Source organism: Tachypleus tridentatus, chromosome 10 (genome assembly GCF_004210375.1).
Source record: "Tachypleus tridentatus isolate NWPU-2018 chromosome 10, ASM421037v1, whole genome shotgun sequence".
NCBI lineage: Eukaryota > Metazoa > Arthropoda > Merostomata > Xiphosura > Limulidae > Tachypleus > Tachypleus tridentatus.
Window position 1 is genome coordinate 130,248,128 of NC_134834.1, and position 25,645 is coordinate 130,273,772.

General features: G+C 34.6%; 1 protein-coding gene across 7 annotated transcripts in view; it reads right to left on the reverse strand.

Annotated features, from left to right (window-relative positions):
- The window catches only part of LOC143230304 (dynein heavy chain domain-containing protein 1-like), a 261,985-nt gene that overhangs the window by 219,111 nt on the left and 17,229 nt on the right, over positions 1-25,645 (reverse strand). For 6 of the 7 annotated variants that reach the window (XM_076463581.1, XM_076463580.1, XM_076463577.1 and 3 more), the window contains exons 4-8: positions 25,334-25,412; positions 21,282-21,383; positions 18,851-19,000; positions 13,999-14,424; positions 3,824-3,973 (exon numbers count right to left, since the gene is read on the reverse strand). In XM_076463581.1, the coding sequence (XP_076319696.1) occupies positions 3,824-3,973; positions 13,999-14,424; positions 18,851-19,000; positions 21,282-21,383; positions 25,334-25,412 (907 nt within the window). The remainder of the gene's footprint in view (positions 1-3,823; positions 3,974-13,998; positions 14,425-18,850; positions 19,001-21,281; positions 21,384-25,333; positions 25,413-25,645) is intronic. The other variant, XM_076463582.1, reaches the window with a different exon arrangement.

Below are 25,645 nucleotides of genomic sequence, written 5' to 3' on the forward strand. Positions count from 1 at the left end.
TGTAATGGTGGTGTGGATTAACCTCAACTCTACCACCAAACACTGTGAGAGGAGGGTACAGAAATTCATATAATGAATTATGTAATATAAAGCATGCACCAACTCAACTGAAAAGCATCAGCAGCAGGAGGAGAGTATGTGCATATAGTGTACTCATCTCAACTCCACTGAACAGACGCTGTTTGTCACCACTTGCTCTGGCCCCAGCATTTAGATCCTACTCAGTGAGAGTTCTCAATGGCCCACCACCCCAGCAGCTAGTAAGTGGTAAGGGTCTTGTTCCAATAAAAGACAATGGGCTCTGAAGTAGCTTGCAATGAATGGAAAATCCTTTAAAAAATGCCTATATCCACCCTGATCCATTTACCAGAAATGTCTTTTTCTGGAGACAGTGCAACAGGTGATTAAGTAAACCTATTCTGAAAAGCCAGTAAGCATGAATAAAGGAAAAAAGTAGAGCATCCATGCTAATGTTTTCCACAACAGTCCATGGAAAAGGTATGGTCCTACTACACAGTGCATAGATATCAGAATAACACATGGAGATACCTCAAATAGTCTTGCAAAACATCCCATGTAAACAATGGGCATACATGGAGCCAGAAGAGATGGTAGGAGTACTTTATATTATTCTGGTTTGATGTGAAATTTCAAAAAAAATGTGTACCCTGGAAAGCACCACCAGCCACTTGATAGGATTGTGTAAGCAAAGTTGTAAACTCAAAAAGGAGGGAGAATGTACCACCTCACTAAAGATGAAGACAGCAAATGGAAGCATGATGTAATCTACATGACATGAGACAGTTAAATAATGAAGATGAAAACCCCAAAATGAAAAATTACAAGCTAAGTAGCAACGAATGGCATGAAAAGAACACACGAGTCCTTCTGGATCTGAATGATTATAGAAGAGTGAAATAGAAGGAAGGGAAAACGAATAAGGGTAGAGGCCTCCTTCCTAAGCAGCTGAAACTGAAGGAGGAATGACTCTGGATAAATAAAAATATAAGGATGATGGAGGAAGCAGTACAAATTGCAGATTGCCTGGTTGTTAAAAGTGTACAGTTAAGAGCATACAGAATGACACTCAGACTCCAGTATGGAATGAAAACAGGAACAAGGATAAGGTAAAGAGAACACGAAAAGAAAAATGTTGAAAACAAGGATGCCTGATAAATGGCAAAGACAGAGACAGCTAAACCCTGTAGAACAGTCTGGTAAAGGGAAGAAAGATGTCTTAGGGTAGAATGATTACAAGAAAGGTGGCAAAGACTAACCCACATCCCCCACATAAGAAATGGAAAGGTAATAGACCAGATTAATTCAAACATGATAATGAAGGACAACATCCTGTGATGCAAAAAAAAGGGAATGTTGAAACAATAATATGTATAATAAGTGGGGGAAGAGGGAGGTGGTTGTTGTTAATGTCATCGAAGAGAAAACCAAGGTAAAGCCAAGCAGAGGAATACCAACAAAGAGTGACTCTAGTCAAGGTCAGAGAGGTGGGTAAGCATTATAAAAAATATCAGACCAGATCAGCCAAAAAAAAAGGTAGCAACAGCCAGAGTTAAAGAATGAAAAACAGATTATAAGAAGAAAGGAAGCATGAAAGTGAGAGAATTGGCTGGACAGTGATGAGTAGAGTCCCAGAGTAATCACCCCCTGTAGAAACTGAAGAAGAGACCATCTGCAGGTAGAACAGAGTCTGGCAAAGACAGGTAGTTCACAATCTGATTTGTAATACTAAGTACATGGCAGATGAAGAATCCAATTTGTTAAGAACTGCCTAAAAAAAGGAAGATTCATGGTTTGAAAGCAAGGATTTTGGATTGGACTGCCCCATGACACTTAATTTAAGAGAAACCAAGCAGCTATTGGAATAGAATAAAACAAAATGATCCAGTAAGAGTGGCAATAATGATATCATACCTGACCGTCTACTGAAAGTTGAAGCATGTAGATATAGGAAGAGGACTTGTTTTGGGTCCACATGCCTGATATAAATTTGTCATTCAGGGATGCTCCTCAACAAGAGAGAAAAGTATGCAGGAAGAGGTGTAGGTCTGGTTTAAATGGAAGTAATAGACACAGATGGTGATGTTGGATTGGTGCAACCACCTACAAATATTAGAATAGAGGAAAGGACAGGAGAGCCTGTGAGGTCAAAGAATCCCCTAAGGCATCCTTCTAGTCATGTAAAGACCAATAGATGAAGTACATATGTGTGAAACCCAAAAAAATAAACAGTCTCTATGAACCCAAGGTCATGAAACATTAAACTTGACATATAGAAGGATTAGGATAAACATGAACCCAAGTGAATGCAAGTTCCATAGCTTACAAGCAGATGGAAGAAGGTGCTTTTCAAAGGTAAACAGAATGGAAGGATGAAGACAAAGTCAGAACAAGTAAATATTTCTATCCAACAATCTGCAGTAACAAAAAGGCAACTGAGTAGGGCACAGCAGATGCAAAATAGCCAGAGTGGAAGAATGGAAAATGGAAAACCACCTGAAAAAGCCTCTAGGATATGGTGGGGTGCCTCAGAATAAAGGCATCAATAGAAGTGGTAATGAAAGTGTGAATCAGGCAAAGATAGGAGTATTGGATACTGGAGAGCAAAATCAACAGCAATAGTTCACTCCCCACCATCACCAATAAGGGTAATCCCAAACATAAGAATCATGAAAGGGAATGAAAAGGTACTAAAATTAATGAATTAAGAATCACATAGACAGGTAGGATGAGAGTTGATGTCACAGTAATGTAAGCAATCCAAGAATGATAAACAAAATTAGATAGGGTTAGGATTAACAAGTAGGGAACAAGAAGAAATAAATAATACAGGGGGAACAAAAGGAATGCTGCATATCTGACAAATCAAAGCCACAGAAAATAATAAATTTTAAGTTCATCTTCAATAGGAAGAGTAGTTTCTCAAGCCTAACCATTTTAAGAAATAATGAAATTCATCCTCCTCATTCATCCTAAAAATGGATGAAAAAATACCTGAAAACAAGGAACTGTAGCTGAATGTCCTGGCAGCATAAGGGAATCTACTACCCCACTGACAACAACTATCATGCCCTCCTCAGTGAATGTGCCTCCATAAACCACAGTTGTTACACAACCTGGATGATGAAATTAATAAGTAGTAGAAGATGTCACATGAACTTCAGAGTCTGAAGAAAAATAAGAAAATTAAGTTTCTTAAATATCACAAATCTTGTTAAATTGACTAAAAAAACAACATCTGATGTATTCTGTATCAAGGAATAGCATCATGACCACACAGGGAGCTAGCGTGCAAGAAGGTTATGTTACTCTTCTATTAGTGAATGGCTTTTATTACGTAATTTCATTATGCAGTCATGCAAAAAACAAGAGATTTCATGTGATTACGTGAGATTTGCCTAGAGGCATGCAAATTTCCAAGACAAACACTCTGGAAAGACAGCTTTCTGCACAAGGAGACGTGTATCGTTTCAGAACCTACGTTTTTCTTTTATATAAGTGTTTTTAACTAAAGAGCTGTGTAAGATGTATTACTGTGTTGTACAATATATTACATTTTTAAAGGAAAAACTAAAACAGAATGGCTCACTAATAGATGATGATCAGTCCATAAGATATTTTCATCAGTAGAAATAGTATTTCTGCAACATCTTTTACATGTTAATTATTTTAATACACAACTTAAGATACTGTAGTAAGATACATGTAGTATAGTAGATCACATACTTTATTGTACTCAATGTGTCACAGTAAAGAAAAAATGAAAGAACTAAAATTTTGTATAACACTAAAACAAAATACTTACTTTACTTTTTGGCACAACAGCTAAATCATATGGATTATACTGTTTCTTTGGTGATGGAACAAGGTAGAAAAACTGTATTTTGCTCTCTGTTTCTGTTTGTGAATTGAAATACACTACAACTTCTTGGCCAGTTTTTGGAAGAATGGACACCTATAACAACATGGGTAAATCTAAGTTTTATAGATATAATAAGAAAAACACTAAACAAACACTTCTTCCTACAAAAAATATCTTTTAAGGTTAAATTAATATTTTTGAAACCACATGATTTTAAAATAAGTACATGGAACTGAATAACTTCAGTACTTTCTACTTTAACTGATGAAACTACGTTTTTGTGATTAAAAATGAATTTCAAAGATATACTTACATCTGAAATACTGTAAGCTTTTCCTGGTTGAATTTGAGTTCACACTCTTAACAAAATATTTGAATCAAACTTTTAAATGTCCTTTACACACTGTATAACATACATCACTTACCCATACTTCTCCACTCTCCTAATTTCCACATGACATTGTGCAAGCATATGGAAATCTTACATACACTCTGCTTTCCTGCCATAATTTAGACTTTAACGAAAGTTGTGGCTATGTTAAATTTGGTTGTGGGAAGGTAAAAAAGAAGATATTTCTGAGGTATGTAGCTCTTTGAAATTCATTTTTATTCTAAAAATGTAAAATTCTAATCAGATAAACAAACTTCCAAAATAATGAAAGCCAAAATTTCTGTACTTTAAAGGTGGTAGCAGCTGATAAATATATACAGAGACAGAAAAATAAAAAAACTACAGGATAAAAAAGATAATAATATAGACTACAAGGAATATGTAGCCAAGCAAAGTCAGAAGCACCATAAAATAATTTGAAGAAAACTGGGTTTGAAGGAAAATGAGTGGAACATACCAGCCTTATAAAATAAAATGGTGAATCTAAAGGACACTTTAGAACAGGGGTTCCCAACCGGGAACCCCTGGGGGGTCGCGAAGCATTGGCAGGGGAGTCGCGTAGCCTTGTTAGAAGTAGCTAGGGATAACATTAATTTTATTTCATCAATTACATTTTCATGTTGCGAGTGCCAAAAGGTTGGGAACCCCTGCTTTAGAAGAAGCCATTCTTTTCAGCAGGATACCTTTTCACTTATAAAAAAAAAAAACCTTTAATTCAGATAAAAGTGACCAGTTTTCTGAGTGGTAGTGGTATATTGGTGTGTCACAGGAAGGAGGAATATTGTTTTGCTCCAGCAGAAGGTTCTTAAAGTGGAGGACATATTTCTGTAATAAATTAATATGAAGGACATTCTCCACAGACAGTAGTCCTTATTCACCTATGTTTAAAATGGCCAGTAAATCCCATGATGGGCCACATGACAGTTCACTTATTAAAAAGAAACAAAGAAGAAAAACCCAAAATATTTCTAAAGATGGGCTCAACAATGTGAGGACAGTACAATGGGATATCGTTACATAGATGATCACCATCCTTGTTGAGCTGTGATATCTAATGGTAGTCTTGTTTCCTATATCATAATGAAACAACTTATCAGATTCACCTCCAAGAAAAACGTGCTATCACCCTGATTAAACAGAGCATGACTGATGGTCAGCTCAAGTTACTAAATGGATCAACAGTGCCAGTAGTGACTAGGGCATGTGACAAATATCCAGATGTTTCAACAAACCACCACATGCCAGTAGGTTAAGGCTATGTTAAAAGTCCTATGGGACACTGGGTGCAGTAATGCAGCAGAGGGAACCAGACAATGCCAGAGATAAAGTAAAGTATATGACCAAAGGGAAAATAATTTACAGAATAGAGAAAAGAAGGGAGAGCTGTACCAGATCTAGTAAGGCAGTTTCACTGGAAAAATTAAACAGATCATAGTACCAACAGAATACCAGCCTCAATTGATGAATATGGCTCATCAATGGACTGTGAGAGGGCATCTTGGAGCAAAGAAGGCAGCAAACAGAAGCACCAGCAACTTCCACTGGCCAGGGATTATTGGAGGTGTGACCAGATTCTGCTGGTAATGTGACATCTGTCAAAGACAATACCTAGATGGAAAGTAGCCACAGCACCAAGAAGAACCATTCATCAGATTCGTTGTAGACTTGATCGGACCACTAACGATTGTATCTAACAAGGGCGTCAGGTACATACTGACAGTAGTCGACTATATGGTATGATACCTGGAAGACATAGCATTACTAAAGACAGAGAGATAGAGTAGCACAAGACCTCTTGGAAGTGTTCTGCAGAATAGGTTTCCAAAAACAGGTCTTGAGTAACAGAGACCCAGTTTACCTTAGAATTGATAAGAGACTCATCAGCACAAAGCAACTCTTTACTACCCCATACAATCCCACATGTAATGAACTTTTTGAAACAGTTAATGAAATCTGAAAAAGAGTATGATGAAGAAGATGTACCAAGAGGAACCACATGATTAGGACAGATACCTGCATACAGTAAAATTTGCTCAGTGAGAAGTCCCAGAAGTAAGTACAGGATTTCTCCCTTCTAATTGCAGAACTTTAAAACTTTATGATATCCAATGCAGATACTGAAAGAGAGGTGAACAGGCAAAGAAGAGCCAGAAGTGAAGAATACAAATCAATACATGTTAGACCCCACAAACCAACTGAAAGATATATGTCAACTTGCTCAAGAGAGCTTGTATGCAACTCAAGAAAGTCAAAAACATTTTTATGACAAGAAGGCAAAGGACTGACTGACTGAAAGAAGATCTTGATACTGCTTTCTACAGACAACAACAAACTTACCTTGTAGTGGAAAGGATCTTTTGAAGTGCAAGAAGTGGACAACAGAATGGGCTATCAGATGAAAGTGGATAGGAAGACAAATATCTTGTAGTTGTAATAGACACAGAATCAAAAGACAGTTGTTTTACCATAGAAGATGAAGAACTTCTAAGCATAAGACTACTGAGTGGAGATGAAACATATAAAGACATCAATATCAATGAAGAACTGACTGCTAAGCAAAAGAAATAGCTACAAGATCTACTATGTCAGTATGCAGATATCTTCACAGAAAGACCAAGCAAGACCAACCTTTTGCAACACAAGATTGAAACCAAAATCAGGAACCTAGTAAAAGTGGTTGGTTAGTTGGTTGATTTAGTGTTTCATGGCACAAAGCAGCTAGGCTATCTGTGCCAAACATCTAGTAAAAAGGAAAAAGGAAATTCAGTAAAATTCATAAAGGAAATTAAGGTAAAACAAAACAAAGTTAAAAAATAAATAAATAGCATAAAACCAATGTTTACATCTAGTCTACAATGTCAAGAGAAAAACAACAGTAATTCAAGTTGTAAAGGATTTTCTATAGTGTGACTGTAATAATCATAACTTGTCAGGAAACCTAACAGGGAAGTACAAAAACCACCATCAGTCACCTGAAGTTGGCCTTTCCAGTCCTGGTTTTGAGTTACTTAATGTTACAGTCAGTTTCTAATTTCAAATTGAACTAGATGAACTGTGATTTTTAAAAGGGAGCCACATTAAAAAAATGTAAAGTATATATTAAAAAAACTTAAATGACATTAAAAAGATGAATGGCCTTTAAAAAAACTAAAAAACATTACCAAGGTGGACAGTGTCACCATTACCAATAACACTGTCTAACATCATGGACAAACCTTGGGACAGAACATGCTTAAAATGATGCTGTCGTTGTGAATCATAACAATGACAAAAAAGTAAAATGTAGGTTATTGTGATCTGAGTGTTACACAAACTACACACTGGTGCATCAGTTCCAGATAAAAGAAAACGATGAGTTAAAAAACTATTACCAATGTGTAGTCTAGTTAGAACAACTTCCTCTTTCCAATCCTTATGGAAACAAGACAGCCAAAGTCCAATATAGGGTTTTATTTGGAAAAGTTTGTTTTTGTGATACTCACTCCACATCAACTGCCAGCTGGCACAGAGCCTAGCCTTGAATACAGGACCATAGTCTATGTATGGGACAGGTACAGCGGTGATAGTGCCAGAGCAGATAAACTTAGCTGCAATGTCAGTGAGCTTGTTCCTGTGATTAGCAATGTGGCCCGGTATCCAGAAAAAATGGATAGAAGTAGATGTTAAAGAGAAATGGGCCAGTCAGTTTTGAATATTGGTGAGAACAGGGTGTGAACCAATGTGAAGCGATTCCAGGGCCAGTAGAGAAATAAGCGAGTCAGTATAAATTGTGCAGTTCAAGTACTGCTCAGCTTCTATGTTATTCAGGGCAAGAGAAATGGCATACAGTTCAGCAGTGAACACAGAAGCTGTAGAGGGGAATCTGCATGCAACCACTGAACCACAACAAACCATGGCAGAGCCCACACAGTCACCTGATTTCAAAACATCTGTATAAATAGGAATGGAAGGATGGTTCAAAAAATGTTCAGCAAATAGCAGACAGTGTTTCCAATCAGGAGTGTCTACTTTTCCCAGATGACTTAAAGATAGGTCACAACTGGAGACTGTAAGAAGCCATGGTGGGAAGGGCTGACCAGTGGATACACCAATGTTATCCAAGGACAGACCCAAATCATCTAACTGTGCCTGGATATGAAGACCAAAAAGAGCAATGACAGATCGTCTGTTCTAAAAAATATGGCCCACCGAGATGGGATGCTTTGGTAAGGGACAAAGTTTTGAAGCATATAGTAAAGACAGTTGCAAAGAAGGTTCAGGAGATTTTATGTATAAGCTTTGAACTGGGAAAGTGCAGAAAGCCCCAGTGCAGAGCCAAAGTCCTTGATGATGAATAGAGTCTAGCATCTTTAAGACAGATGGTCTGGCAGAGCCATAGACCAGTGATTCATAGTCGAGTTTTGATTAAATAAGAGCACAATATGTCTTTAGCAGAGATCCACTCCCCAAGTGGTGGTAGAGAGGAGACGAAGGATGTTCAGTGCTCTGGTATAATTGATCCATAGATGCTTGATGTGTGGTATAACGGCCAGCTTACGATCAAAGATAAGCTCCAAGAACTTAGTCTCAGAGACCACAGGCAGCACAACTTCACCGATACGGAGTTCAGGATCAGGGTGAATACCCTGTTGGCTGCAAAAGTGCATGCAAACGGTTTTAGGGAGAGAGAAGGTAAATCCGTTTGCTGTGGTCCACTTCAGTAAACAATTGAGGGCATTCTGTAGCTGCCACTCAATATACCTCATGTTCATAAGATGTGAAAGTCATCGGCATAGAGCCCATTTCTAACAGTTAGAGGGAGTTGTTCGGTGATGACATTAATTTTTATACTGAAAAGTGTGATGCTCAGAACACAGCCCTGAGGGTCTCCAAGTTCCTGTAGGAAAGAATGGAAGAGTGTTGAACCACACGAACTCGGAGTCTCCTGTCCATTAAATAATTTTTGATAAAAATGAGCAAGTGGCCACGTAACCCAAATATATGTAGGTCTTGCAAAATGCCATACCTCCATGTTGTATCATAATGGCAAAAAATATTGACACAAGATGTTCTTGTTTGAGAAAGGCTTCTCTGATTGACGTTTCAAGTTGAATCAGGTGGTCCATGGTGGAGCGCTGTCGTCAGAACCCACACTGGGTGGGCGAGAGAAGGTTGTTTGATTCGAGGAACCAAACAAGACGAGGATTAACCATCCTCTGTAAGGTCTTACAGAGACAGCTCATCAAAGCAATCGAACAGTAGTTTGAAAGAATCTTGGGATCCTTCCTAGGCTTGGAAAAAGGTAGGAAAATAACCTGGCACCAGGCATCAGGAAAAACATTCTCCTACCAGATACAGTTAAAATCAGAAGAATAGCAAGAGAAGCAGGAGATAGATGGCATGCAGAATATCATAGTGTATATCATCAGGTCCAACCAAAGTACTGCCAAACCGATGAAGGGCCAGTTTGAGTTCCACCAGTGTAAAGGGACGATTATAGCCATAGAGACAATCAGCTTAGGAAAGAGGTGATTGCTCTGCCTAAGTCTTGATACCTCCTGGCCATCAGAAAACAAGATCGAGAGGAAGACAGAGTGATATTGCCCGCTAACCTTTCAAATCTTGTCCCATGTGAATTTGGAACTGGTGGTAGAGAATATGCTGGTTGTGAACTTTATCCAAGATTCCTTCTGGTTTTGACGTCTTACCCATCAAGCATGTGCATGGGCCTGCTGGAAAGTGATGCAGGTTGAGAGTGTGGGATATCTACAGAAAGTATCCCAGGATCATTTTTGAGCTTTCCATGCCATGTGGCAAATTGAGAGATCAATAGCAGTAAAGGACTGACTAGGTGCATGAAAATAAGTATAAAAATCACTATTGAAAAGAGAAAGGTTGTGTTCTGAGAGCATACCCTCTACGAAGTGACCTCTCCATCAATATCAGCACTTCCACAGAGGAGATTATGTCCATTAAAGTCCCCCAGGATGAAAATGGGAGACAGCAACTGTTCAATGAGAGCATCAAGGTCTAATTGATCATATGTCTCTCCAGGTGACAGATAGAGAGAACAAACAGTGATGGTATGACCCAAGGAAACATGGATGATTTCGGCTGCTAAGGGTGTGTTGAGTGGCAAAGACAGGGTGGGTACATGCTGATCAACCAACAGTGCCACCCCTCCATGCACTCGTCCATCACACAGCCTGTCATTTCTGTATAAAGAAAACAGCTAAAAGGTGACTGTATCGGCAGGTTTGAGAAATGTTTCCTGTAAGGAGAGACAAACAGGATGGTATGAAGCAATTAATGTTTTGATGTCATCGAAATTGGAACGTAAACCTCAACAGTTCCATTGTATCAAGGTGGCCATTTTTATTTACAAGTAGGCAAATTTGGCAGAGAACCCTCCTGTTTACGATCACATCTTTTTTCCTTACTTTACTTATTTGAGGGAGGTCTATCGACCTCCATGTATCCTGCCCTGGGTCGATTAGGCAGGTCTTTGCTGTTGGAAGGGGTTTCCAGAGACTGAGGATGTGAATGAATGATTGTTTTGCATCTTGGGATGAGAGAGGAAGATGGAACCAAGGAAATGCCTGTTCCTGGAACCAAAGGATGTGGATTTTGTGGTTTGGTGGAATGTATATAAGGGACAGAGATAGGTGTCGAAGTTGATTCATCAACTTTTTTAACCATGGAGGTCAAAAGACTTTTCATTTGTTTGGATAACGATTCTTTAGGAGGTACAAAGAGATATGTCTGCACTCCCACAGTAGTTGTGGAATGAAGTGCAGGAGCATACTTCCGAGATGAGGTGGTGGACAGCAATTTTCGAGCATCAGGAGAGGTAATGTTATGAATCATTTTTAAACACTGCACCTCTTTATCTTTCAACCATTTAGGGCAAGAACAAAAGTAGGACAGGTGAGAGCCATTGCAGTTGATGCAATGAGGGTCCATTTCACACTCATAGGCATCATGGTCCTTGCCACTGCAATGAGCACACGTGAAGGAACCACGACATGACGTCTTTGAGTGATCGTGATCAAACTGTTGAAACTGGAAACATCAGAGAGGGTTTGGAATGTATGGCCATACTCTGCAATTAAGATAACCTGCCTTGATGGTGGCAGGCAGACATGGTGATGTAAATGTCAGAATGAGGACATTGGTCGGCACCATAATTCCATCTTTGCGAGTGGAGATACACCTCACTGCAAAAACTCCTTGGGTGGAGAAACCAGCGAAATCTCCGACTCTGGGATGTTCTTCAAATCCCTCTCAACAATAACTCCTCATGATGAATTCAAAGTAGCATGAGGTGTAACCTCCATAGGTATATCCCCAATTGCCTTTGAGTGCAACAGGAGTTCACTGTGTTGAGATGTGGGTGTTTTCACCAATATGTCACCAGATCAAAGATTTTTTACTGACTTTGGAGAGCCAGCAAGTCCCTCTAGTCCTTTCTGGGTTGACTCTAGCCTGAGTGGACCAGCCGATTGACCCAAAGGGAGCCATCCCAAGGCCACCCATCTACAGGAATTCAAGCCCAAAGTGGTGTGTTAGGGTTGGACCCCTCAACCGCCAGGATCCTCTCCTCCCCTTCACAGGTTGCCATGCACGGCAAACACATGGGTGGATGTTTAGATCCCAGAGGAGGTAAACTGAAAGAACAGAACCTTCCCTTGGATGTCCCCTCACCACGTACAGGAATCTACACCGAGGGGTAGTGAAAATGAAGCCCTACTATATGCCTTATGAGATGAAAGACTGAATCAAGCAAAAAGTTAAGTCTTTGAGAAACTGACCATTTGAATTCATCGTACTGTTCACCAGTGGTATTCATGAAGAAAAGAGATGGCTCAAACTGATTCTGCATAGATTTCCAGAAACTGAACTTCATGACAAAGTTTGATTCCAAATCTAAGGATAACTGAGAGATTATTATCATGAAACTAGACAGAGCCAAATTCTTTACAATAATTAATTTCAGTAAAATTTATTGTTAGTTCCAAATGAGACAGAATCCAAAAAGAAAACAGCTTTTGTGATATCAAACAAATACTACCAGTTAAATGGAATGACATTTGGGTTAGTCAGCTTAGCAGGAAACAACATTCAACCCCATGATGAAAAAAATGTTGCACAAAAACTGAGTCAAATAGCCAGATGGAAAACAACCTGAAGAAATTTGGAAAGTTGTTTGAATGAGTGGGGCAGCAGGTCTGAGTATCAGACCATCTTAGAACTACATTGACTATTCTGTGCTGGACTTTGTTGGACATAAGGTGGGCAAGTGACAGATTGCCATGGAAAAAGAGAAGTTAACCTGTATACAAGATGCACCAGTTCCAATGACCAAACAATATGTCAGGTCCTTCCTGGGGTTAGCAGAATAATACAAAAAATTCATCTCAAACTATGATGAAGTTGCTGCACTATTGACTGACCTGACAAAGAAAGGCCTACTCAAGAAAGTATAGTTAGAACAACCACAGTGCATGGCATTTTAGAAGTTAAAGAACATGTTGGGACGTTTGCCAATCATTAGAATGACAGGCTTCAACAAATCATTTATCATTCAAGCTGTTGCTTCAGACACAGAAATTGGAGCAGTGCTCCTGCAAAACATGAAGAGGGACAGTTTCCAGTAGTGTACATAAGTAAAAAAGGTGTTGAGAAGTGAAAAGAATTATTCTGTGACTGATTGAGTGTCTAGCCATCATATTTTCCACCTGGATGTTTCAGAATTACCTTTACGAGGATTTCATCATTCAAATGGAACATCAGCAACTTGCATAAATCCAGAGGTACAAAATCAACAATCAAGGATCATGAGATGGGAATTGTACCTTCAGAAAACTACTGGATATGCACTGAGTCCAATAAGGGGACTACATATATTGATATAGACTGTATGAACAGACTTTTTGCCTAAACTACGAATAGTCTTCATATGATATTGAAAAATGCTCAAATATTTTTCTTAAAGAGGGCTTATTGTTAGGTACACGACTTTTCATTTTGTTAATTTTGATATTTCATCCTGTTAATTGTTCATCTCATGAAGAAATAGCTGACAGTACTCAAAACATAGCCTAAAGATACATTTAGATGAGTGTTAACTTATTAGGTAAACAACTAGTGCAAATACATTGTTCCTGCTCCATGGATTTAAAAAAAATCAACAATTTAAATGTGTAAAAATTATTTCACTTAAAAGCCAACATATATTTTATTACAGGGTTCTGGGGGCATGCAACTATTTCAAGCCAAAAAATGCTAATACTTCATCAAAAGAAAGTAGACTATGTATAAAACATTAAATACCATAAGCAGGCTGTGCAATAACTATATAAGATAATTAATGAAATCATTCTTTGTCTAAATAGCCCTATACATTAATACATCTATAGCATTCCAATTATTCATATAAATGTTCTCATGAAAATTCACACACAAACTAAGGTGAAAAAAAGTATTATTTCTTATTTCATAAGAATGTATATTTTTAGATACAAAATATGGTATTTCATGCAAATAACATTTATTAATTTGTTGGAATACATAGCCTTATAATTCCACCAATTTGAAAAGTATGCATAATACTGCCTTTGTAAAATGCTTATTAGTCACCTTCACTGAAAAAAACTTTTCCTTTTCAACTGCATATCATTATGTTTCCAAGATACTTCTAACAATGTTATGATGCAATAATTTATTTGTAAGCAATGGAATTCCTTACTTGTTCAGCACAATATGAATTGCATTTTTTTCCTGTTGCTGAATGTTCTAAAGATGTTTCTTTCAGTTTTTGTTCATCAGATTGTGCTTTTTTGTTTCCTTTTGTAACTGTATGCGCAAAAGACTGAGTTTTGCCTTTCATTTCTTTAGCTGATTGTGCAAAAGATGAGTCTTTCAAGTCTTGTGTAACAGATTGAGTTTGGTCTTTCTCTTCTTTAGCCAAGTGTGCAAAAGACAGATCTTTAAAATCTTGTGCAACATATTGTTTCTTACATCTTCCTTCTATGGCTGATTGTGTAACTAAAGATTCTTTTGAATCTTTTGCAATAGAATGAATTTGGCTTTTCTCTTTCAGAGTTGAATCTTCGCAAGGTAGTTTAGAAGCTGATTGAGCTGTGGTTAAATTAGCCTCTTGAGCTGGGGTATGCTATGAGAAAGGTATAGACATAGAATAATGAATCAGATAGAATATCAATAGAAAATAAGGTGTTGTATAATATAAATTTCCATAAGCATTTCTAAACATTACTGATGTTTATATACTGCTGGGGACTCTAAAATACAGTCAAATGGTTTAAGTTTAAAAAGCTGTTCTGGTATTATGTATTTGAGGTCAGAAATATCAAATATTTATTTTACTTTAGATTGTAGGTTTATTGATACTTTGTGATAGAGGAGAAAAGATATCTGATTCAGTATAAAAGGATAGTTAAAAATTTGTAGATATAGATTTTGAAGGTTCTAGAGGCTATGTAAGTGCAATATGCAAGCTGTATAATTGACTAATGTTTGTTAATTCTTCACATGAGCATCACCTTGCACTGTGACTGAGTCAGACTGACATCATCCATTCATAAACTTATTTTTTGTATACGTATGTAACACATTTGACTTTTTGTGTACATCTGATTAAAAACTTATCATATTTTTTTATAAATACACATAGTAAAATCAGAATTATTATAAACATTCCTTCTCCAATACAATTAATAGGATGTTCTAGAAGTTAAGTGATTTTTGTATCCATCATCAGAGCGCTATTTGTTCATTATAATTTTAACATAATGTTGATAACAGTTTTTCATAAGACATGTATTTCCCATAATATTTCTATACGGATTGAGAATTAGTGCAGTTAGTTGTAGCTTTAGTTCTTTGATTCAATGAAATTAATAAATTTATTCTAAAAATGTTCACTTTCATTTCATAAAAATATAAAAAATCTTAATTAGGAGGAGCCACAAAAGTCAAGATGCATTTATGCAAATAGAATAGTTTGATTACTGTCTCCCAAGTATGATTTTATGGGGTTATGAGAGAGGGTACCATGAAGCCTTATAAGTGTAGTTAGTGATATTATAACAAGCCTAACAAAAAGACTTAGTGTGGGATCACGTAGCATAGAGCCAAGCACATAAAATTTATCATAGAAGTAAAAATATTGATCCAATTTTAAACTTAAATCATTTGTGAATTATGCTATTTTGTTATATAACCAAAATTTTACACAAAGAAACAAACCTTTTAAATCAACTGATATTATAAATTACGAAAACAACAAATATTTTTTCCAGTTTTGTTTTCTATACATTTAACTTTATACTTTCAGTACTTCCACTAACAACAATATTAGGTTATACTTTTATTGCTAAGCTACATGACATAAAATCCATTGTTTGAATGTAGTGTTACCAAAATGTACTGGCTTTTCTAGAACTTGTCTTATTTTTATCAATGATTATTTTCTGAATATGCCACAAATTTCTAAATTCTTTTAACGAATAATTTTGATTTGCTCACAAAAGAACTTATCTAAGTTTGAATAAACCTCAAAAGACAATCCTCAACAAGATTCAGGGAACCTAAAACATTGCACACCATAAGACAAACACATACAGAAGGAGCCCATATGAGGAGGTTGATGGTATAGAAATACACAGAGTGAGACAGAATACTCCCTTGCAATTGGTATAGGATACCCCAACTGAGTTGTCTGAATGGACCATCACCAAACAACCATGTACAGCTGGAATAAAATTATCCAAAACTTAACAAATCACTAAGAGAGCTCCAAAAGTTTGGCACAAAGGATTGTTTCCTCCTGTTCCATTCAGCTTAACATTTCAAAATAATTGCAACAAGCATCTCAACCTTCATGGAATATCCATTAAAAAAAAGATGAAGATCTATACACAAAGAAAGGAGAGAAACATCCCTTGTAGTATTAGTCCTGTTAAGCCAGCAGGTGAGATCTCTGAACAGGAAAGGGGGAAATGGATAAGAGATCCCGAGAGAGATTCCACTGATTGTGTAGAATCCACTGTAAAAGACAAATGTGAGTACAACTCCAGAGAATAAGGGGCTTCTTGAAAGCCCAAGTACTCAAAAGAGACATATCCTCTTGTATAAAAATATAAGAGAAGACAGAGCTATGGAAATCATGACTAGCAAATGAAGCAGAGAAGAAGGCTATGTCCTGCTGATCTCGGAATTGAAAAATACACTCAAATAAACTAGATACTGAGTTGGTCAGAGTTAAGACTTCTTAAGTTTGATTAGCCAACCACGACAAGCAGCCAGCTGAAGAAGAAAATTAAAGGGTATGGCTGGAGGAGTCCTGTCAGAATGGAGTTAAGAGAATCCAGTCATCCATATAAAGGTGAAATCACAATCCCAAGCTGTGAATGTGATGAATGAAGGCATGCACTACAGAACAAAAAAGTATGGAGTCAGTATCAGGCCAACAGCAAAAGTTTGGAATTGATAAACTTATCCTAGACATACATAGCAGAGGCAAAGTTTTGAAGCTATGGATATGAGGATGTGAAGATAAGCACTAATGACATTCACTTTGGTCATCCAAAACCCTGGAGAATATGACCAACAGAGGTGAGAAAGCTTTTCATATAAATTAAAGAAAGTCAAGAAACTGATTGAAAGCTGAAAGATCTATAGCTGGATATCAATCTTCAGATATTTTAGGAACAGCAAACAGACAAAAATAAAATATCTGAGAAGGGTGATAAACTCTTTTCACGGCATCTTTGTTAAAAAAATTTAAACACTGCCCTAAAGAGATACAAACCAGATAGAGAATTCCCTTGAAAAGGAATGGAAACAAAAAACAAGGAAGGAAAAGAAAAAAACTAAGTGTAAGGCCTACTTATAAAAACTAATAGCACCCAACAATTAGCCACAATGGGAATTCATTAATCCACAATCAAGACAAATATACCCCTAATGTACCTGGGTTCAGAGGATAGTCACTGATGAGACTATTGGAACTGAAACCTACAGATAGTGGAAGAATGGAAAGGAGAAAAGGAATGAGATAGAAGAACAGGAAATAAAAAGAAGTTGGGAGAACAAAAGACCACAACTGGAAGAGAAGGAACAAGGGATAAACAGAACACAAGGGTAATCAAGGAAAAATGACAATACAAAGTCTCAGCCTGAGATTATAAAGACTCAGGTATCCCATTTAAAGATCACTGGCAGAGGAAAGAAGCTAATAAAAGGTCTCTGAGATAAGAGCAAGGTAAACAAACTTCAGAAAGAAATGCAACCCTTCCCAACAAATTCCAGCAACATAGTATTCAAATGAGAAGGGGCAAAGCCAAGGAAAAATAATGTGCCAATGTAGAAATAGGAAGGGAATAAGTGTGTCAAAAACCTTCAGGGGAATGGAGGATTACTTCCAAAAGGAGAAGAATGAAGGAAAGATAATATAAAAGGGTAGTAAGAGTAAAAGAAAAATGAGTTTGAGAAAGACTAAGAGAGCCTAAGAAAAGGACTTCATCTTGACTGGAAGCCAAGGCATATGTGCAACCAGTCAAGAAAGGTGAGGCATACTAACAGATTTAAATTGATACAAAAAAATGTTTATCATGGATTCAAATATCAGGAGAAGGACAAAAACGAAATATTCTGAAGAAGGAATCAAATAAGAATGGGAAGTAAAAAATATTAAGGAATAAGAGGGAGTATAAAAAAAAGAGTAATGTAATTACAAGAAAAGTCATAGAAGGGTACAAAATGTCACCAAAGTAGATCCACATCTGCATTAAGAGAATTGTAAGTACATTTAGGTGGCAAGAAAGAATGCTTAAAATCTACTTCCTCTCAAATAGGAATTATAAGATGAAAGAAATCCATGTTAAGGCCTATAAAAAGGCACAGGTCACATATAAAATTCCATCAACTGCTGCATAATACCTGTCAAATTCCTTGACAGAGAAAGAAGCACCCAATACCATTGTGGTAGTTTGTCTAGAGTGAACAAAGTCCAGGTATTCAACACTAGACAGTGTGGAAATGACTGTCTGTGTGTAATTCATGCTGTGGGAAATAAGGACCACAAAGTCTGTAGAGGCAGAATTGTTTGAAAATTAAAGAAATATTTCTACAAACGTAGATTTGTAGATACTTCAACCAAATGTGGATGTTTAGAAATTTCTTACAAATGAAAAAGAACATGTCTTAAGATACAAATGTCAAATTTAGAAGTGATAATTGAACAATCAATAAAGCTGTACTTGGAAGAAGTGTTGCACTCCTATTGGTGGAGACCTGTGACATACTCATTTGCATACAATAACACAGCAATATCTTGTGGAAACTCTTGAGATTGGGTGGGAGTCTCAAGGCTAATGCTGAATGAAAAGTTCACATATAGAGAGAGAGCAGCACTGAATTGAGAAAAGGTAAATGCGAGAAGATGTTATGTATAACATCAGAAACTCTTTACTATAAACCTCCTGTTTACTGTAGTATAAGTTTGAAACCTATCAATTTACTTGCATTTTTAGTATCAGTAATTAAAAATCATCTAAGTTTAAATTTACTTTACTAACTTTCAGTTCCTTAAAATGTTCTATGGATTTGTAGCAAGACTCTGTAAATGGGTCTGTATCTCCAACATCTTGAATAGAAACTGGAATCTCTTCTCTCACTTTCTTAAGTCTTTCTTGAGACCTCTCATCTTTGGTTGATGCTGGAACAAGCTGTAAGAAGCTCTAACAATGAAATTTTTTAACAGTCTTTTCATGTTATGTGAATATAAATTTGGGTTTGATTGATTTTAGAACTAAAGCTGGCATGAAAACAAACATTCTTTGAGTTAATTTGAAAAAAAAAAGATAATTTTTACTTTGTTTTAAGTTCTCATATGAATTGTGCAATTTTTCTATTCTGTCACATTGTAACTTATCTGACAGCTTATTTTTATTATTTATCTGTTTGGTGACATTACTGGAGAAGAGCTGTCAAAATCAGCTCACATTATTTAAAACAATATTATCAGGATCAAATAATAAATGTATTTTTCAACATCTTTCATTTTAGATTTTAAAAAAGATAAAAATGGTAAGCACCAATGTTTGTAACAAAATATAGTTTTATTTTACACAGTAACATTTACAAAGTAAAATTTCATAATTTTTCATTTATGCTTTATTATACTGGAGATGTTTCTGACAGTACTCTCTTTGAGATGTTGTACAGAGTTATAATATATTACCAATAAAACTGTAATTGAAAACTTCCTTTTATGCATTAAAATTAATTTAAGCTCATGTAAGTTGCAGAAAACTGATAAAACCACAGATATGGCTTTAGTTTTTCTCTGTTTTACATACTGGTGCAATGAATATCTGAACTTGTCTTTGGAACTAGATAAGGCAGCTAGTCAACAGTATCCACTGCCAGCTCTTGAGCTACTCTTAATCCAAATAGTGGAATTTGACAATCACTCTCTATAAAGAATACATGAGCCCCAAAGTGCAAAGCATCTTTTTTTTTTTATGCCAATGAAAACATGAGAGAACACAGATACTTGGATTCACATTCTGAAAATATAATCATAACCACTCCCAGCTCCCTGGTATAGCATTTACTGAATTCAAACCTCATGTCATAGTAGTAAAGATTACAAGTATTTTGTATACAAAAATTCAGATTTTTTTTTAATGAAATATTTTTACAAAATATTTGTTTGTGAAAATAGAGTCTGTTTCCTTACTAGTTTGAGTGCAAAATGATTTCATGTTATGATTACAAAAACTGTTTTTTGTTCCCAAAACCTCAATTATTGTTTGCATAATCTCTAAAACCTCCTAAACACATTTCATATTTTATGTAATTTACTATACTCTAAATAAGGGTCTATCACTTAACCAACTTCTAACCATCATATTAAAAAAGAAATAAATATAAATTATGACTTTTTCGTGCTAGAATGAATACATTTTATAACATCAAAATACAAATGTTTTGTCTAAGTTGCTTCAATATCATAACACTATATATAAACATATACCTATTAATGTCTACCTAACATTACATAGCTTGCATTGACATGGTGCATATGCTCTCAGGTCACGATATCCAGTAATATAAAACTGACCTTTAGTCTTCCCCGTTTTGGCTGTGTTTTAGTGGATCTAAGTTTTAGTGGATTTGTAATATACAGTCACATTTCAACTATTATACATTATATATATGTATATAGATTATTACTATTTAGAAATAAATTATTAAACTTATTTTTCTTAAAATATAGAACAATAAATCAAAAAGTAAAGCAAACATTTATCTCTTTTCGCTACAACCTTTGTACTTGGTTATTGCTGGACACAGGTTGCTAAGCCTTTTAAAATTTTGCATTTGGAGGATATCAAATAAATGTTATTAAGCTTACTAACTAAGATGTACTTAGATTTTAAAAATATGAAACTTGGAGCAGACTAAAGACATATCCTACCTCATTGAAATTTTGGACTGAAAGAACATAGAAACCTTTTCAAAAGTTGAAATGATGGACAAAACTACTCAATGAACATTATAAGCTGTTCTTTGGTTACTCATATGTCACATATTGAGATAAGTGTATATAAGGGACCATTTCAAAAAGCAGAAAGAACTGAACAAGGCCACAGTGTTTGATTCAGTACATGAGCCATATCTCAGCAAAATGAAAAGATATGAGGTTCTTATTTTATATTCTAGCTTGAAAATATTAGTAATTTGAGCTCATAAATTGTACAAAACTATAGACTTTATTTAGGTGTGTTCTTTTAATATTTACTTTGAAGTTAAGACATTAACTCATATATAATATTAAAGTTTCAATTATAATCTACAGTTTGATTCCAAGCTTATTAACATAAATTTATAAAATAGTAGTTCAGTAAAATTTTGAATGTAAGTCAATAAACACGACAAAATGGTCATTAAACTCTGACCAGACATGAAAGGGTTAACTCAAGAAAGTATTATATTATTTACCTGTGGAAAGATGTCATGCAGAGTTTCCAGAATGTTCAAACCTAATAATCTTCCTTGAGCAATAGATACATGATATTGTGTTCTTCTAATATAATGTTGAATCTGTAGAGAACAAAATAATATTAATTGAACCTAAAATCATGGTTTCACATTTCACATATTGAATACTGGCTATTAACAGTTTCTCAAAAACTCTTAACTAATTCTTTATTTGTATCCTGAATTAGACATTTTTGCTCAAGTAAACTACAATCTAATTACAAAATTTTGCCATTACTAGCTGCACTATCAACATTTATACATATACTGTAGCAAGAAATCAAATTTTCTTATAACAAAAAATTAAGTCCATCTAACAGTTATGACAAGGCAAATATCATGTCTACAGTTCTGCTGTTAGATTAATTTATAAGTACACCTGTCATATTACACTGAGTAGAATACAAATATTCAAAATACTCACCATTTCAAATCTTATGATTCATACTTTATTTATATTTAAAGTAGCAAAATGCAATATGTTGTCTCTGTTTAAATATCGTTAACTGTATTTATTCAATTTGCAATTATTTATTATTTATCGAAATGGATAATTAGTATTTAATAAATAAATGATTTTTCAATGACTGTCTAAACAATTTCAAACACTAAATACGTTTAATCCAATTTTAAAAGAGAAATGATAATAATGTGTATAACACATATTTGCTCAAATCTAACATATGTATCATCTTTCAATAAATGCTTCATGTTTTTTTTTATTAAAATTCACTTCTGTGAACAGTAATAACAAATAATAATATTCAACAAAATTTGTTATACATTTGTGTTCTAAGAACAACCAACTTGCAAAACATGTAAATACTGTTCAAGAAATAAACAGTCAAATAAACCACTCTTAAGTTATAATTTGATATATTTGTACTTTATTTCATGTAGTTCTCTTACCTCACAAAATGTGTTCTTGTTAACAATATCATAAGGGAATTCAACACTAAAATTCCATTCAAATTATTGAAATTCTATGAAGTCTAGGTATAATATGGTCACAGTTTCCTATAAACAGATACACCCTTGGATTTTGAGATCAATGGCACTTGGGTTTTCTATGAGTCACAGGAGCTTGTGCATTTCAGGAATCCCTATTGACTATGTGAGTCTACGTCCGAGATTTTGCTGTTGTTTTTTTTTTCTTTTACCAATGTATTTGTGGCATTGAGGTGTATGAATATTTCTAGGTTTCTTGTATGATGCCATCATAGCAGTTATGTCAGTTTAGGAGAAAGGATATTTGTATGCTGATTGATTTTGGTTGATAGATAACCGGTCTGTATTTTCTAATGTAAAAATAGTGTTTAAATGTTATGATTTTACAAAACTGAACTTCAAACTTTTGTCTTGATTTTCACTGAAATGTTGGCTTAATAATTGCTTTTTGGCCAAGTGGGACTTCTAGATGAGGTTTTCTTGTAGCATTCTAGTATTTTTCAATCTTTATTAAAGGTTATTTCTCTATTCTGCAGATCATAACATGAACAAGAAGCTTTGCAGATTTAATTTTTTTTTTCTTTTCTGTTACTTGGTTGTTCCACTACTTACTCCTGAATATTTGCCTTATCTAAAGCAAATATTTCTATGTTTATAACATGTTTTTTAAAATGAATAGTAGAATAATTTTGGTTCTGCAATATTCTTATTTGTTCAATTTGAACAGTATTGGTTGTGTTTGAAGTAGAAAGGAAATTCATAGAATGATTATATGATTGAAAATTCTAGTATATAAAATTAACAATATTTTCTTATTACTCATTTTTCTCACTCAGTAATGTAAACTGTTTGATTTTTCTGACTTTACTCAGTGTGGTTGGTTAAAGTAAAAGTAAGAAGTTTCCTGTTTTTGTCACTGTGAAATGATATTCATATCAAAGAATAGAAACATTTAAGTATAGTAAAATTCTGTTGTTTCCTATCTGCATGGTGAAACACATAGGCAATTTAGATAGACGAGATTTTGAAAAAAACTGTCCAGAAGTTATCCAAGGCCACATTGCAAAAATGGCATCAAAGTTCTTAAATTTTAGTATGTATTATATAAATCTTTAGTTTTAAAGTATTCTATGAAAATGTCACTAATGATGAGTTAAGAGTACAAAATCCATGAAAGATCAAAGTAAATGTCATTGAAGCTGATTAATAAGCCTCATGAATGTACTGAAATGTTTTTGATATTTTCAAAAAAAAATTCTGAACACTTGATACGTAAAGATACATCAGTAATTAATAGGTTTAGAATGTAGGAAAGTAATTATGCATTACAATGGCCACAAGTCTATATTACTGTGGGATACTTAACATCGTGGTAGGCTTGAACCATTTATTTACTTGTTAGGCTCTGTTTGTTTTTTATAAATTTGTTGGTTTCTTATCCTACATTACTGTACAATCAGTTTTTTACTTGATTAAACACAAGTCATTTAAAACCAAAAAAATCATAACTAATCCATTTAAAATTACTTTGTTGTGTAGATTAGTTTATACATTTATCATTTAATATTCAAAAGCTTTCTGTTTTAAAAAGGATATAAAATTAAAAAAAAAATTAATATCAGCAGCAACTTGCAATCCAGGGTATGAAAGTCATGCACTGCATGACCAGTCAGAAAACTAAAAAATTGACAATAACATTACATAACGAAATGTGTCTTTTATATTTATTATTATTATTTTACCATTTGTTTATTGTGTCTTTCTTTACCCTATGGCAGCATTCTCATCTCATTCTGCAAAAGCTCTGGATGTCTAGTCTCAATCACATCATTGTGCATGAATTCTGCATGCCTAACATTGCATTTCCAGCAACATCATCTTTTCTAGAGTGATGTCTGTTACTAAAACCTCTCATGTCATGCTGTGATAAAATAGCATGACAGCTAACACATTTGCAAAAATTTAATATCTATAACATAGAGATCACATACTTTGCTTCACAAACTAAGAAGTAGAGACAGTTTTATAATAGTGTTAAAGAAGAATTTCAAAAATAATATCAACAGCTGGATTTCATCTATAAATAGGTTAAATAAACTTGTTTTCTGTATGTCTTATTATTCTAGAGGTATACATCAATACACAATTGTTATTTGTTTATATTTCAGTAAAATATTTTGACATTGTGTTACAAACAAATGTGGTCTGTTAATGCAGTTGAATGAAATATATAAATTTAATGAAACACACATAAGACATTTTTTATGATGTAATTAGAAAACAAGGGTTAAATCTTAAACAATGTAGTAAAACAAATGGAAGAAGTTGCCATACAAATTTAGCTTGAAGGTAACAGTCAACTCAAAACTAACACTTTCTTTAAAATTCTCATATTTCAAAACTAATAAAAATATACCCAGAATTGCTAGCAATACAATGAATAAAATAACTTAATTCATTAATAGCAAAAGTCAAAAGCAGAAAGACTTGTTTGTTCAATCAGAAGTCCAGCAGAGAAAGAAACAACAAGCAAATTTTGATGGCTTCAAAAAATTAATATTTCTGAGTGTTTTTTGCACCTACATGTTGATTGGTTTTGTGTATTGTGAGCAGGTTATGTAAAATGCCTTGGTTGGCTGCACACAATCATTATTGAGAGTAATATCATTACATTACAGGTACACTAAGAGAAGTTACATACATAGCAGAAAGATATTTCATTACAAGTACATCATTAAAAACCAAGAAAACTACCTTATTGAATGGATGCATGTACATATGAGAGAAACATAAAACCCTTTCAATTTTATTACAGAACTTCAATCTGATAGGATATAGTACAAAAGGTCCAAAAGGGGGGATATTTTATAGTTAAACTTACATTGGAAAGAAACCTAATCCCAATTTTTTAGTGTATCTTACAAAATTTAAATTAATTTTTTATCATGAAATATAGCTTTAACACACACACAAATCAACAATTCTAGACCAAAACTTTTAGTCTTACATTTATTATCTGTGATAATAGCACAGATAGAAATCTGTAATTCAAAACATAACCTCACCTGTGGATAATCTTTCAACTTTTCAGATAAGGCAACTGTATATTTTAAGGTGCTCAGAAGTGTATCCCAAGCAGGAGTACTGTGATTAAAAACAAGAAAACTTTCATAAGAAACTTCTTACATTCACAGTGAATTTTTTTTATTTAAACCAAACAGTAGCTTTTCTCCTTTTTCTAATTACAGAAATAACAAATCTTAAAAAGTTTGAAGAAGTTCAAACCTTTTGTTCCTTTTTCTTTTAGGTAAATCCTAGTACTATTCTACCCTTTAAAGTAGCTAGGTTGAATTTAAAACAGTTAAAGTATTGTTATA